The sequence below is a fragment of the Mchenga conophoros genome, linkage group LG5 (assembly GCF_057382185.1).
Source record: "Mchenga conophoros isolate Kocher_MC1m ecotype Shallow Benthic linkage group LG5, M_conophoros_male_GT1.1, whole genome shotgun sequence".
Lineage (NCBI taxonomy): Eukaryota > Metazoa > Chordata > Actinopteri > Cichliformes > Cichlidae > Mchenga > Mchenga conophoros.
Genome location: NC_140530.1, coordinates 33476394 through 33489882, shown reverse-complemented (window position 1 = coordinate 33489882; position 13489 = coordinate 33476394). Strand labels below are relative to the sequence as shown.

Here is a 13489-nt window from a genome sequence, read left to right as displayed (position 1 = left end):
CAGAAAGAGTTTTGCAGAGAAGACTTGAGAGGTGAGAAAAAGGGCACAAAAGATAGAAGTGGGATGGAGATACTTGAGAAGAGGCCACAGGGATGCACTATCACACCTGAGAGGAGAGGAGCAGACCAGAGAATGAAATTAATGAGGAGAGGTGCTGAGAGAGGAGAGAAGGACGTGCCCTCCCTCTGTTGTCCTCTGGGCTTTGGATAGATTGCTTCCTCTGACTTGCAAGTGAAGGTGGGGAGGGATGGAGAATGTGGCCATTGCCAGGGGAGGAGTTGGGCATTCAGGTGTTAATTTGCACCCTGATTCACACTTCCAGCATTTCATCAGAGAGCTGCAGATTTGGCAAGCTGATAGCCCTGTCACCTTCCATCAGACCTAGCGATCACATAAACTATCCCTGCCATCTACTGTACAAGGCTTTGCTGCAGGCTATTGGATTCCCAACCCACTCTCTCTTCTGTTCTCTCTCGCTCTCTCTCTCATGCTATGACTCAGCCAAGAAAGATACCTCTCTCATCCTGTCTCAGGCTACTGAACCCTCTTGTCCAAAAATGTGCCAAAATGTAATAAAAGTGTGATAGCGCTTGGCTCCAAATCCAGACCTGGCACCAGAGCACCCAGAAGGAAATTATGTTTCCAAGTTAAATTGGTTTCCTGGCATGTGATAAGTTGGGGTGAATTTTTAATCCATGACCTCATGAAAAAATGTCAATCTCCCAGCTGCTATCATGCCTCCCATCCTTCCACATCCTTTTCCCTTTCCACTCCCATCTGCTTTTGCTCCTGTGTCTTTCTTCTGGCTACGCTATGCTTAAAAAAGTAAAAGATAGTAGGTGTGAGACACCTTTGCCCCTCAACCAATTACCTCACCAGGGTGTAATCCTACCCAACCTCAACTCTCCTCCCACTCGATCCTTTTTTTCATCTCTTTGCTTCATCCCTGTCGCCCAGTGAGGCTCCATCGCTCACCAATTACAGCAGCAATAGGCAGCTAGCTAAAGCTTCTTCCACAGCCAGTTTAATGCATGCAGGAGGCATGCAGTTGACTAATAAGACACAAGGTGTTCTTCCATAGCCAGTCTACCACCTGAGGAAGTCGGACAGCCAGGCTCCACCCGGGACTCAGTGTGGCTGGCTTTACATGACTAGTCATTTAGTGCGCCTCATACCAGGTGAACCCTGACTGATACTTTTCTTTTCAAGTAAACAAACTTAACAGCTCATGGACAAGAAAAGAAGTTAATGAACAGCCACAGAAGGTTTTAGTTCAGAACTTAAAACACTCACACAAGAGTAAACATAGATGGGTAATTAAAACTTTAGTGTGGAGTACACTTATGTTTGTTTTTCTTCTCTGAATATAGAGAAAATGGCAATAAATGTAAATTGAATAATTAGCTGTGACTTTTGGCTAAGGGACTTTACAGCTACTGTGCTTGGTTCCCACTTCATGCTACTTAAAGGCTAAAAAATGGAAAACCATAATGCTTTTGTCCTGACAAAACACGATGTCCGACAGAACTGTCGTGGCAATGTTTAAACCCACAAATCTATTATCTAAATTGATTTCACACTGTAGAAGTGACTGCCTTTGTGCCTGCCAGCTTTCCATTTCCTGCTATCTGTTGTATAGAAATTCAAGACACTTCAACAAGGGTCCTGAAATGTTTTGTAATCTGTGTTTTTGTGTCAAATGGGAGGAGACTCTTATCCGTTTAATATTAAGGCTAGAGATTATTGAGCGCTATGCTATGATAATGAGAAGACAGAAGCGGAAGAATAAATTGAATTCTGTCACCGAACGATAAGATTTTTGTGAAAGTAGCATTAAGTAAGATTTACAGTGTAAAAAATAGTTTTATTTGGCATTTTCTCTGCATCATTTCACAGTTGAGTCTGGCAATTGTCACCTCCCGGCAACATCTGCGTATCCTCCTCTTGTCAAGATATTCCTTTCATCGACCAGTCATTGCAGAGATTAGCAAGTAAAGAAGGCAGGGAAGGCTTAGTTGCATTTGACTGTCAGTCTCCTCCTGTGTACAATCACCTCCTTTGCATGATGCCAGATAAAGAAGGTTCTTTAGGGAAGGCATTGCAGTGGCCTGCCATTTAACAAAATTAATCCTGACGTGCACAGCTACGGGGGAAGCAGCAGCAGCAGGGGGAAATTGGACTAGATTCACCCATTCATCATCAGACATCGACAGAGACATGCGCAAGAGGCCCGGTCAACACACTAAAAGCTGCTATACGCTCTCATGTACATGCTCAGGCATCCTCCTGCCTCTCTACGCTCGTAGCCAATCAGCTACCATCGGTTTAGGAGCCAATCAGGAGCGAGGATCTCGACTGGAGATGTTGAGGGGCTGAAAAGAAGTGACTGTGTCAAAGTCGTACCCTGTGAGGCAGTGCTGCATTAAAATTCATACAGAGCTGAGGCACCAGACTGAATACTGATCAGGGTCCTGTCCTGCAGCACAGTGAAGAAACAGAGTAATTTTACTGTAGATTTCCACAGTTGTGTTCCTTACATGCATATGACCATAAAATGCATCACAGAGGAGCGAAGCAGCAGGAAGAAAGAAGAATAAAGGCACCGAGGGGAGAGTGGGAGACACAGAGAGAAAATACAGAGCATGAGATCCAGTTATACAAGGCTGGTGTGTCTCTGATGTGGTGCTGGAGTCATGATCGGAGGGAGGAGAGTGAGAGAATATCTATTTATGACAGTGTGTGTGGGCAAATGTGGTCATGTACCCATATGCTGCTGCTATTTATTCGTATGTACATTATGTTTGCACTCATGAAAATGTCTAATGCATTTGTAAATGCAGTTTTTTGTTTTTTTTTAAAAAAAAGGTATCTTGGTGATTCTCCCTGCCATCTCTGCAGTGGGAAAAGGAGACAATCAATAATTACATTATGACCTGGCAAGCGTGGTATTTGCAAATAAGTGCCTGTTGGGATTTAAATAAATTAATCAATCAGCCCGTGTAAAGGTCTTTAACTGTTTTAAGCATTATAATCGTTTGTCATATTTCATCCATATGAATTTAAATCCTGTTATCATGTTAAAAATTAGTAGTCCATATTAGTGATTCCATGAAAATGATCAAATTTAGCAAAATGGGATCATCCCATTTTTTCATAGCGAGATACGAAATAAATAAATAAATAATTAAATAATTAAATTAAATCAAACAAAGGCAGGAGCAGTTTAATAAGTGAGTTAAATGGTTAGGTCCAATTATGGATGGGTGTATCAGACCAACTTTATTTATTAAATATTTTTTAATAACAGCCACATAGATGCAAAATGCATGAATTAATACACTGAAAGTAATGAAAAGTGGAAAAAAACCCAGTAAAAAAAAAAAAGCTATAATGGAATAAAAACAAAAAATAAACAACTATAATAAAATTTCAAAATCTGAGTATGTAAACTTCATTTTACTGTCTCCTAGTAAAAAAACGCCCACAGCAGCAGAAACACTAGTTTGGCGCAGCAGTTAAACAGGCGACTGGAGTGCAATGACCCGGGATCGAGACCGACCTGCAGTCATCTGCTTTGTGTCTTCCTCTGCTCTTTCTCTTATGTCTATCTTCACTACTACACTGTAAATGAAGGCAAAAAATCCCCAAAATACCAGTTGGTTCAACAAAAATATTAATTGAAAACTTCATCTCAATACAAAACTTGCACTTACATGTTGCATGAATTATAAATATTTGGATATATTAATATGTAAAGAAAATGTTAAAAAGGCAAGGCTGACAGAAGCATGAATAGATTCGCTTTGGTTTAACGTGCCTCTGCTTTATGCTAAAAACTGCTTTAAGCCTTTTTGGGTCATTTTTAGACAAACTTGTAATTTCCATACAGAATTGCACATGGGTGTGTTTGGGTACATGTTAAATCACTGTCAATCCTGATTTGACTGGAATTTAGATTAAAGTGACCTTAATCCTTCACCTGACTCCACCCAGTATCCACCAGCTCTGTCAGCAAGCAAGAGAGAGAGAGACATATCGCTGACTGCCAGACACGAATTAATGCCTTACTGTAGTGACATTCAGAGAAGACAAGAGAATCAGTGAGTGAACTCATGACCCGCTTGGATTTGGCGAACCACCAAGGAACAATAGCAGGGAACCCAGCCAGAAAATCCAACTCATCTTTCCTTTTTTTCTCCTCTTTTTTTTTTTTAATTGGTTGTTTCCAACCGACTAATTCCATTTGAATCCCTCACTGGATGAAGCGTTTCACTCTGGATGCAAATTAAATGTCTGTGCAAGCACATGTACTCACTGTTTATTCTGCTGTGAGTCAGATTGACTGCCAAAAAGATGGTCTATGTTTACTTTCATACATGCAGTAGCTGTGAATACGTTTTTGGATGTGTGTAAAAAGCCTCATTTTTCAACAGCACCGGGGTAGTGTGTGTCCTTATTCTCACATATAATGGCTGCAGTCCAGCCCAGACTAAGATTAATTTGAGATGCTACTCTTCTGCTGCTGTACAACAGTAGTTAGTGCATATGCTTGGCTTAGACCCCACTATCACATATACACACACTTGCCCATTCAGATGCACACACCAATTCAACAAGTGGTCCCAGAGCCTCTGTTGAGTCAGCTCCTCCAGAATCAACATCCAGCTCTTTGGCTTTTCCCCCTGAAGTTGGTCCTCAGAGAGAAAGAGCAGTATGGCAGCTTAACACAGAGCAGTTAGAGAGAGGGAGAACAACACGCACTCTAAGTGAGAGAGAGAGGGAGTAGTAACTGTGACTGTCGCCACCTCAACACCATACAAGGAGGATCAATAAAGCAAAGTCAAATAGCGCTCACTGAGCAGTCCTCTGTGGCTCTGTTCAAAGATCTGTTGGAGAATTGCATTGTCCGAATCAGAGCAGTGGACCAGACTTCCACTCATTTGCACCAAGTTATATTTACACTCAAACAGTAGAATTGTCCTGACTTCTCTGTGCGTAGCTCATCCTGGCAGACAATAGAAAACAGAGTCCTTATTGAATATAAACCAGGGGGATGGTGCTCTCATATTGCAATACAAGTGATGAACTCTGTCTCTCCGATGGTAAATGTGTAAACAAATCTCTAATGGACTGGATTAACCTTGATAATCTATTCATTCCAGTGTCTCACCTGCTGACCTGCCTGCTTTTGTAACTGATTATTGATCAGGCAAAACAAAGAATTTGTGAATATCTATTAGGGCATGAAAGTAGTCGTCTAATACTCCATATCCACAAATGATGAAAATCATCAGTTCTCAATTAAGCATCAAAAATGTAAGTAAACAAAAAATGCTCATCAATATTTTCCAGAGCTTGCTATTTCAACCAACACCGTAAGACCTGAAATTATTTTCCGATAAATTAAATAAATTGTATTAAAAAAAAAAATCAATAAATGCTTTCTATAAAGTCAATAATTCTTCAATAGTCTGTCATGATCAGAATTTGAGTCAAACTATTGTCCCTGAATTTGGCAATGCCCAAAATGACTTAATGAAGAGGCTATGTAATGTACAGCAACCTGAAGATAGCGGCCTTGCTCTACATAATGTTGTTTTGAAATTGCTACGAACATATAAAACAATTCTGTTAAAAAGTAAATCGCATTGATGGTCATATTAGTAAATAAGGTACGAGTCTGCTATGGTAACAAATAAGAAAATAAGAGGAAAAAAATCTATAAGAAAAGTACATAAAGGAAGGTTCAGTGTTTTTATTTTGCAGAGGATTTAGAGTATGATCACATGCTCTGTGAGCAAAAGGCTCTGGATTTTGACCACAGATAAGGAAAGACTTTGATAGTGAGAGCCATTGTTGAACAGATCACATCAGACTGAGGAAGGATAAGCTGCTTGGGGATGCGGTCAGAGCAAAACTCTTTTGGGAACTGTCATTCTTCCCAAAAAATAGTTTCCATCATTCTTTTGATGATGGAGTTTTAAGAATTAGACAATGAGGAGAAATGAGCCATGTAGAGATAAATGACACGTTAGAAGAGCTGTTATGGGCACATTAGCCCACAGATGTACAACTGTGTGTGTGTGTGTGTGTGTGTGTGTGTGTGTGTGTGTGTGTGTGTGTGTGTGTGTTTTCCCCCCTTTTTTTTGTTTGAGTTTTTTGGTGTGTATGTGCTTTAACTCGTCAGAGTCACTTCCTTACTATTATCTATAATAAAGAGCTCTTAAAATTTGATTTCTGAGATTTACCCTCATCATTTTTCCGTTATCCACAGGAGTAAGTTTGTGTAATGATAATTTATAGTTCTGAGAAACCGGAAGGATTGTGTCGTGTGGTTTACATCAGGAAATGGAACATGGCTTTCAGGCTGAGACGCTAAGTCACGCTCCCATCACCTGGCTGCAGCTGTTTGACTCATGATTCACCATCGCTCTTTCATTCCTCATCTGACAAGTAGCATTTGATCATACTGACTCAGAGCGGCATTATAAACCAGACTGTATTTGCAGCTATAGCTTCCCTTTCCAATGTCAACTGTCTCATTTCTGGTATTGTTTATATGAATACCAGTGAAGGTTCAGTGATTATAGGAATTAGTTCTTTGAAATCAAAATCTGTCTTTGCAAATAGCATAAGCACAAACTGCATATATGTAAGACTGGAAAAATTACAATTTAACATAACAGACAGTGTCCCATTTACAAACCTACATTGTGCATCCAAACTTTTATAATCATCATATTGGGGTTTTTCCTGCAAAGATACATTTTGGGTACCTCTAGATGAGTTTTACTCCAAGTCAGATAAAAACATAGTAATTTCTTAACTCACTGTATTAATTTGGTTTCTGTTTAATGAAGCAAAATATACATTTAATTTTTAAAACCAGATTATCAGGAATAAATGGAACTACAGATTTCTGTCAATAAAAAAGAAAGACATGCCTTTACAGTATGCATACAGTTACCTACAATAAAAATAGATACATTAATATAAAAATGTAAAACAAAAAAAAAAACACTTGTCATGTCTATCAGCAAGGAGGATGAGGAGATTTAGACAAACATAAAGCTGTTTAAGGGAAAATGAAAGAGAGAAGATCTGTTTTAGTAAAATATCCCTTGGATTTAGAAAATTCACATTTGATTCACATTTGTTGCCCTCGTTCAAACTGGAAGGTTCAAAATACAAAAAATCTCTTTCCAGTTCAGATATGGTGTGAGCACCATTTAAAGCCATCACATCAGTTATTTACTGTCTATATTGTGCAGTGGATTGTGGCGAAATTTCTGGCTCTAATTTTAAGATCTTTTTTAATGATGAAAAAATGGAAAAAGTAGCAAGTAAATGTACTGTAAAAGCCAAAAGTGTTTCAGCTCTAAATCAAATTTGAATAGAAAACAGAAGCATTTGAAAGCAACACCTGCTGTCACAGGCACGTTAGCATGAGCAAAGGTAGATGCCGCAGGCAGAGGAGGTTTATAAAATATGTTATCTGAACTGTGACATCATTATGAGGTTGCCAGTTGATGATGTTGCCTAGTAACAGAGAGAGGTCCCCCAACGTCAAACTCAATACTGCACTTACCCAGCATCATATCAAGCAAGTTTGATGTTGAGATGGGCGACGAACAGACAGATTCATCCGTGTATTAGTCAGACTGTGTATTGTGTATATGTGTGTTTGTAGATGTTTGTCTAATCTCTGCTGGGCACAAGAAGGCTCATTTTGTTTTATCTCAAGCGAGGCACAACACTGTATCATCCTGATTCGCTCTGACAAAGTGAAAATAAACCAGCTAAATAATCCACATGCTCTGAAAACTCTCTGTTAGATGCTCCGGCCTCCTTTTAACCATAGTGTATGTTTTAACCTGCAGGTCAAAGTGAGCTGAACCTTTAGTGCTGCAGAAGCTTTTACATTTTGCAGCAGCAGACGTGAGCGTCCCTCTTTTTGCATCTCCCTTTCTCTCTCTGCGGGTTCCCATTTCAGATTTGGCTGCCTCGTCTTTGTCCTGTCTGAGCCTGTATCGCTCTCTCTTTGTCACTGTTTACTCTTGCCCCATCTATCTGTGTCTCTCTTCATCTTCTCATCAGTACTCTTATTCTCTCACTTTCCATCTCTTTGTGTTAACCTCCCTGTGCTCTTTTTGTGCTCCGAATCTTCATGCATGGCCCCTTTTCTCAGTGTCCCTGTCTACTGCTCCATCTCTGTTAGAACAGTGTGCCGGCTGTTAGCGGTGCCCCAACGTCATGGCACATGGCTGCGGCATCTTGGCTATAAATAACTCGGTCTCGCAGTCCAAGACAGGACCGAGAGCCAGAGGGAGCGCAATCTGCTGTCTCCCTCAAGAGATGCTCGAAGGGGAAGGCGCGAATAAGATGGCTCACTCTGCACTACCTTCACCACTCAGACCTTCATTGTACTTTATGTATAAAATGGTTGTGAATGCAATTATTTTTCTAGAGAAGTGCAAATTTCTGGTGACCAAGCATTTCAAGTACGTAGCCAAAACAAAGGTTAGAGCAATAAATATCAATGCATAATGTAAACAGACACCTTGAATTTTCATGAAGATGTAGGATGGTGCTAACTGTGCTAACACGATTACAAGTAACCGTCTGGAAGGTTTATCCCTTTTTTTTTTTGCTGCGTGTTTCCTTCAGAAAGAAAATGTCACTCTGCAGTGTTGGTGACATTCAAAGGTTTGATTGATGACTGCAATATATCAGTCTTTCACACATCTCTGTCGAGTAGCTATGTTTGGATTGATTTACGGGTCCACACAGGATTTTAGTAACTTTCATTTCATTTGAATACTAGAAGAAGAGTGCTACATTGTAGCGAGCGACACTGATAAGAATTAATTGATGCCTGTGCCCATCTTTATGTGAGTCCCGTCTTTATTGATCCCTTTATTGAGTCCTGATCAATGTCCTGTATACACGAAGAAAGTTTGTATATATGTGTAACTATGTGTGTATTTACTTATATGTGTATGCACATCAGTCTGGAGAGTCAATTGGTGTGACTCTGCTTACTGCAATAAAGTCCTTATGTCTGGTCCATTTTGCAGCAGTAAAGATTACTTGTCACCAGACCAAGAGGGTCCTGTTTCTGTCTTGATCCACTGGAAGTTTGACTGGCAGCTTTGGTTTTGTCATTTTTCATGATGGTTACCACAGTGCACACTGTATGGTTGCTGACCATGTCCATCCCTTTATAGCCCCTGTATTATATGGCTCCTTTTACAGAGATAAAAGTCGCAAACAATAATAACACAATTAAAAAACGATATCAATAGTGAAGCATCTTAAAACAGAATAAAAATAGATTAAAAAACCTAAATAACAAAAGACTGATTGTACATTGTACAGATTTTCTGATGGCTGCTTCCAGCAAGCTCAGACCATCTAAAACCGGTTTCCCTAACATAACAATGAGTTCACTGCACTCTGCAGTCACCAGATCACAATGGAAAAGAGCACCTTTGGGATGCTGCAAATCTCCTGTTCATATCTCCATGATACGAACAGGAGATTCATACCATGGATGCGCAGCTGACAAACCTGCAACTGCTCAGTGATATTATCATGTCAGTATGGACCAGAATATCTGAAAAATGTTTCCAGCACCTTGTACAATCAACAATATTAAGAATTTTGGCAGGTCTGAAGGTAAAAGTGGGTCTTAAGCTTATAATAGCAAGGTGTAGCTACTAAAGTGTCCACTGTATCTATTGTGAAGACCCAATCAAGGTGTTAAAATTGTATGCACAGAAAATAGTATTTCTTCTATCAGTTCCATATCATACAATGAACAGTCAGTTGAAATTACACCCAGTAAAGTTTTGTCATAAACATAATTTTAAAAAAAAGATTTTGGTCCTTAAAATAAAATCCTGCTGCTTTGAGGGAGATGTCAAGAAAGTGTTTTATAGGAGGCAGTTGCTCGCGGTATAAAGGGAAAAAATAGATTGAACACTGCCTGAGGTGTACTGAATTTTCAAATGTCAATTAGAAATCAATGAACTTCTTGATCTCAGATAATGAGAATCAATGAATGTGCAAAGAGCTGGATGCTTCCCTCTCACTACACGTTGTTTCGAGGATTTGTTTGTTCTGGCCCTATTTCTGGGCCTGTGAACTCGTAGACAGAAGCTTTTCGATAGAGTCATGTTGCCTTCAGCGAGCTGTCACTATCAGGCTGATTCTACAAGTCAGGGGTTTTTTTTGTTCAGGGTAAGAAAAGCTGCCGGGTTGTAGACCATTTTTTTGTGTTTGCGTTCAGAGTTGTGATGTTGTTTTTCAGTGAGGTGAAAACACTGGTTGACACGTCCAGGTTGTCTTCTTCCTATGGCCATATGGAATACATAGCACTTCACATATTGTCAATACACAGTCCATTAGGTATGCTTCTCTTGCTCAGCATTTCTGACTGCTTCAAGGAGATGGCAAGCTTTCCTTATCAGACGTCCTCTGCTTTGAACATTCTGTGTGTTTTTTCTTTATTTTAACGATAAAAAAGTATTTATTCCAAAAGTCTACCTATTTTTAAAAGTTGTTACTTTTAGTTGTTGCAAAAAGGATTCCTTTGACATCAGGAATCTTTTGTCTGACTTGTGCATTATCCTCTCCCCTAACATGCTCTTTGTCCTCTGCTTTATTTCAGACCACTCTAAAAGTAGATGTGTGTTTGTTTCTTCCAGGAGACAGTAACCCCAAGGAAAGCAGCCCCTTCATCAACAGCAGTGATGCTGCCACAGAGAAGACTCAGCAATATGACCGCAAGAACATGGCCCTGTTTGAGGTATAATGCAATACTCCGCATACACACACATACGCACATGCACACATTGATTTTGTTAACACACACAATCAGATGCGATGGTAAGAAGCAGGATACACTCGTTTTCACAATTCAGTGATTGAATAGGGGCTCTGACATCGATTAATGAGGGTAATTACTGTGTGAAGGGCATGTGGGAACCTCAGGTTAAAGCAAGAAAATCTCAGAGTGGTGCAGGATTGAACCTCAATGAGGCAATTTGCCTCCGCTCTGCACAGATATATTTACAATGTCTTCTCAGTGGGATTTCTAGATTGAACAGGAAAAGGGGGTTTATGGTGTGCACACTTGTTTTTGTTTCAAATGAGCTGAAATCCACAAAAGAGGATAGCAAGTAGATTAAATGGCTTCTTATCTGCAATGATCTATGGAAACAGCCACTAAGTGATTGGTCATTTTATAGAGTTCACTTGTTTGATTGAGATTGTTAATAATATTGGCTAAAATGCTGATTGCAACCTTCCTGTCTGCTTGTTTTTCTGCAGGAGGAGATGGACACCAGCCCCATGGTGTCATCTCTTCTCAGTAGCCTGGCCAACTATTCTAACCTGCCTCAAGGTAGCAAGGAGCATGAGGAGGCTGAAAACAATGAGGCTGAGTCATCACGCAAGAAACCTGTTAAGGTATTTATCTTAAAAATATATGCACTGAAACATACAACAGATTTTATAGACAAATAAAGTACCAAAGGTCAACTACTCTAAGAGAGTACCATTCATTTAATTTTCATGGAAAGCTCAAATGTACCCCTGTTAGAGGATCAGCGTTTGGAAGAAGTAGATGAAGAATATTAACAGAATTTGTTAATTTGTTGATAAGAGTACTATATTTAGTTGTATCTTTAGTTTGCATCTGCCTACGTAGCTTATCAAGTAGAAGTTACTCAGCCTGAAAGGCACTGTGAGAGCAGCACCGTTACATCAGCTAGGTTAACAATGCTTAGCTAATGTTAATGAGGGGAAGCAATGGTCACAGAATAAACCAACTCAGGCAACCAATTGTAGCATTATTGTGAAATATATGTCTGTGAAGGCTCTCAGTCATCCAGGTCATCGGCGTCTAAGGAGCTTGGAAAGAAAAGCGCCTGGACTGTACAGTGCAGGGACGAATGCCCAGACCTCTACATTGGAGAGACCAAACAGCCACTTCACAAGCGCATGGCACAACATAGAAGAGCCACCTCCACGGGACAAGACTCAGCAGTTCATCTGCATCTAAAGGACAAAGGTCACTCTTTTAAGGATGCCAATGTTCACATTTTGGACAGAGAGGACAGATGGTTTGAAAGAGGAGTGAAAGAAGCCATTTATGTCCACTGTGAGCGACCATCTTTGAACAGAGGCGGGGGTTTACGACACCAACTGTCTGCCATCTATAATCCAGTTTTGAGATCCCTTCCCAGACGCCTTAACGCCCACTCACATCCTGGGCCATCAGGAAATCACATGATAGGGTGGGGCCAGGTTTCATAATGAGCTCACCCGAAACCCTGGTTGATTGTGACCCACACCCGTTTTCACACCTTGGCTCATGTGATTAGGTAGAGGATCACCAGAGGGTCCTTTGTCCCTCTTTGGGGGGAAAACTCCCACTGGGTTTAAATCTGGGACTCTCCACCATTTAACCTTAGAACTGAAGAAGCTTCTCGGATGAGAGGTGAAACGTCTTCAAGCAACTTAAACAAGTCCAGACGCTTTTCTTTCCAAGCTCCTTAGATTGTGAAATATAAGCATGTACCAAGGTTAGCCACACTTTCACAAAGTCAGCATTACATACAAACAGTAATTAGGGGCCAGTCCCTGCTATCGTCGATCCAAATACCCTTGCTGCTGTCTCTGGCACTGAAAAATGGTGGAACACACAAATTGGTCACTGGATTGGTCTATACAACACGCTAACCTATACAGTATGGTAAGTGCAAATGCATGGGAAAACAAGGTTATCTCTGTGATGCAAAAGGTCATAGAAATGTTGTCACGAGCACAACACGAGAAAAATTTTATCTGTGTTTTATTTAAGAAGATATATTCATCAGAGACACCTTTTAAAGTTGCTATAAGTGTTTCAGTTCATAATCAGTGTATTTGTATTCTTAGTTGTATTGTTATATTATATTTTTGTGTATTTTCTCTGGCATATTTTGAGCATTTTTTGCCGCAAAAGGCAATTATTGCGTCAACATGTGACTCCGACAGAAGCAAACACTAAATGGTAAAATGTGGATTCAAATCGACTGTGTTATAACTGAGCTGCTCCATTAAAAGTGCTTTATCTGGAAAAAGCTGGATGTAATGTGAATGTGCTGCAGCGAGTGTAAAAAACTAAAACTGCGTTATAAGATCAAGACTAGTGCATAGTAATGTTTATAACTCCTGATGTGTTTATCTGTTCTTTAAAGACTATAAGGAATATATTTAAAATGCTTAAAAGAACATAAATGTTCAGATATATTTGTGTGCTGCATCTTATTAGTTAAATGTTACAGCAATAACAGTGTACTCCAGTGCAGAGTAATGGTCTTACTGGCTGCAGTATAAAAACTAATGTTGAAATGATAGTGTAAGCTGTCTTCAAAAAATGGGCCAGGTTTTTGGTTATGAAAAATTATTTCTTCTTAAAAAAATTACTAAAATTAACTTC

The 13489-nt window shown here is 39.8% G+C and overlaps 1 protein-coding gene across 5 annotated transcripts in view; it reads left to right on the top strand.

Annotated features, from left to right (window-relative positions):
• The window catches only part of slc12a5a (solute carrier family 12 member 5a), a 197454-nt gene that overhangs the window by 123639 nt on the left and 60326 nt on the right, over positions 1-13489 (top strand). For all 5 annotated transcript variants that reach the window (XM_085275021.1, XM_085275018.1, XM_085275017.1 and 2 more), the window contains exons 2-3: positions 10710-10810; positions 11335-11472. In XM_085275021.1, the coding sequence (XP_085131147.1) occupies positions 10710-10810; positions 11335-11472 (239 nt within the window). The remainder of the gene's footprint in view (positions 1-10709; positions 10811-11334; positions 11473-13489) is intronic.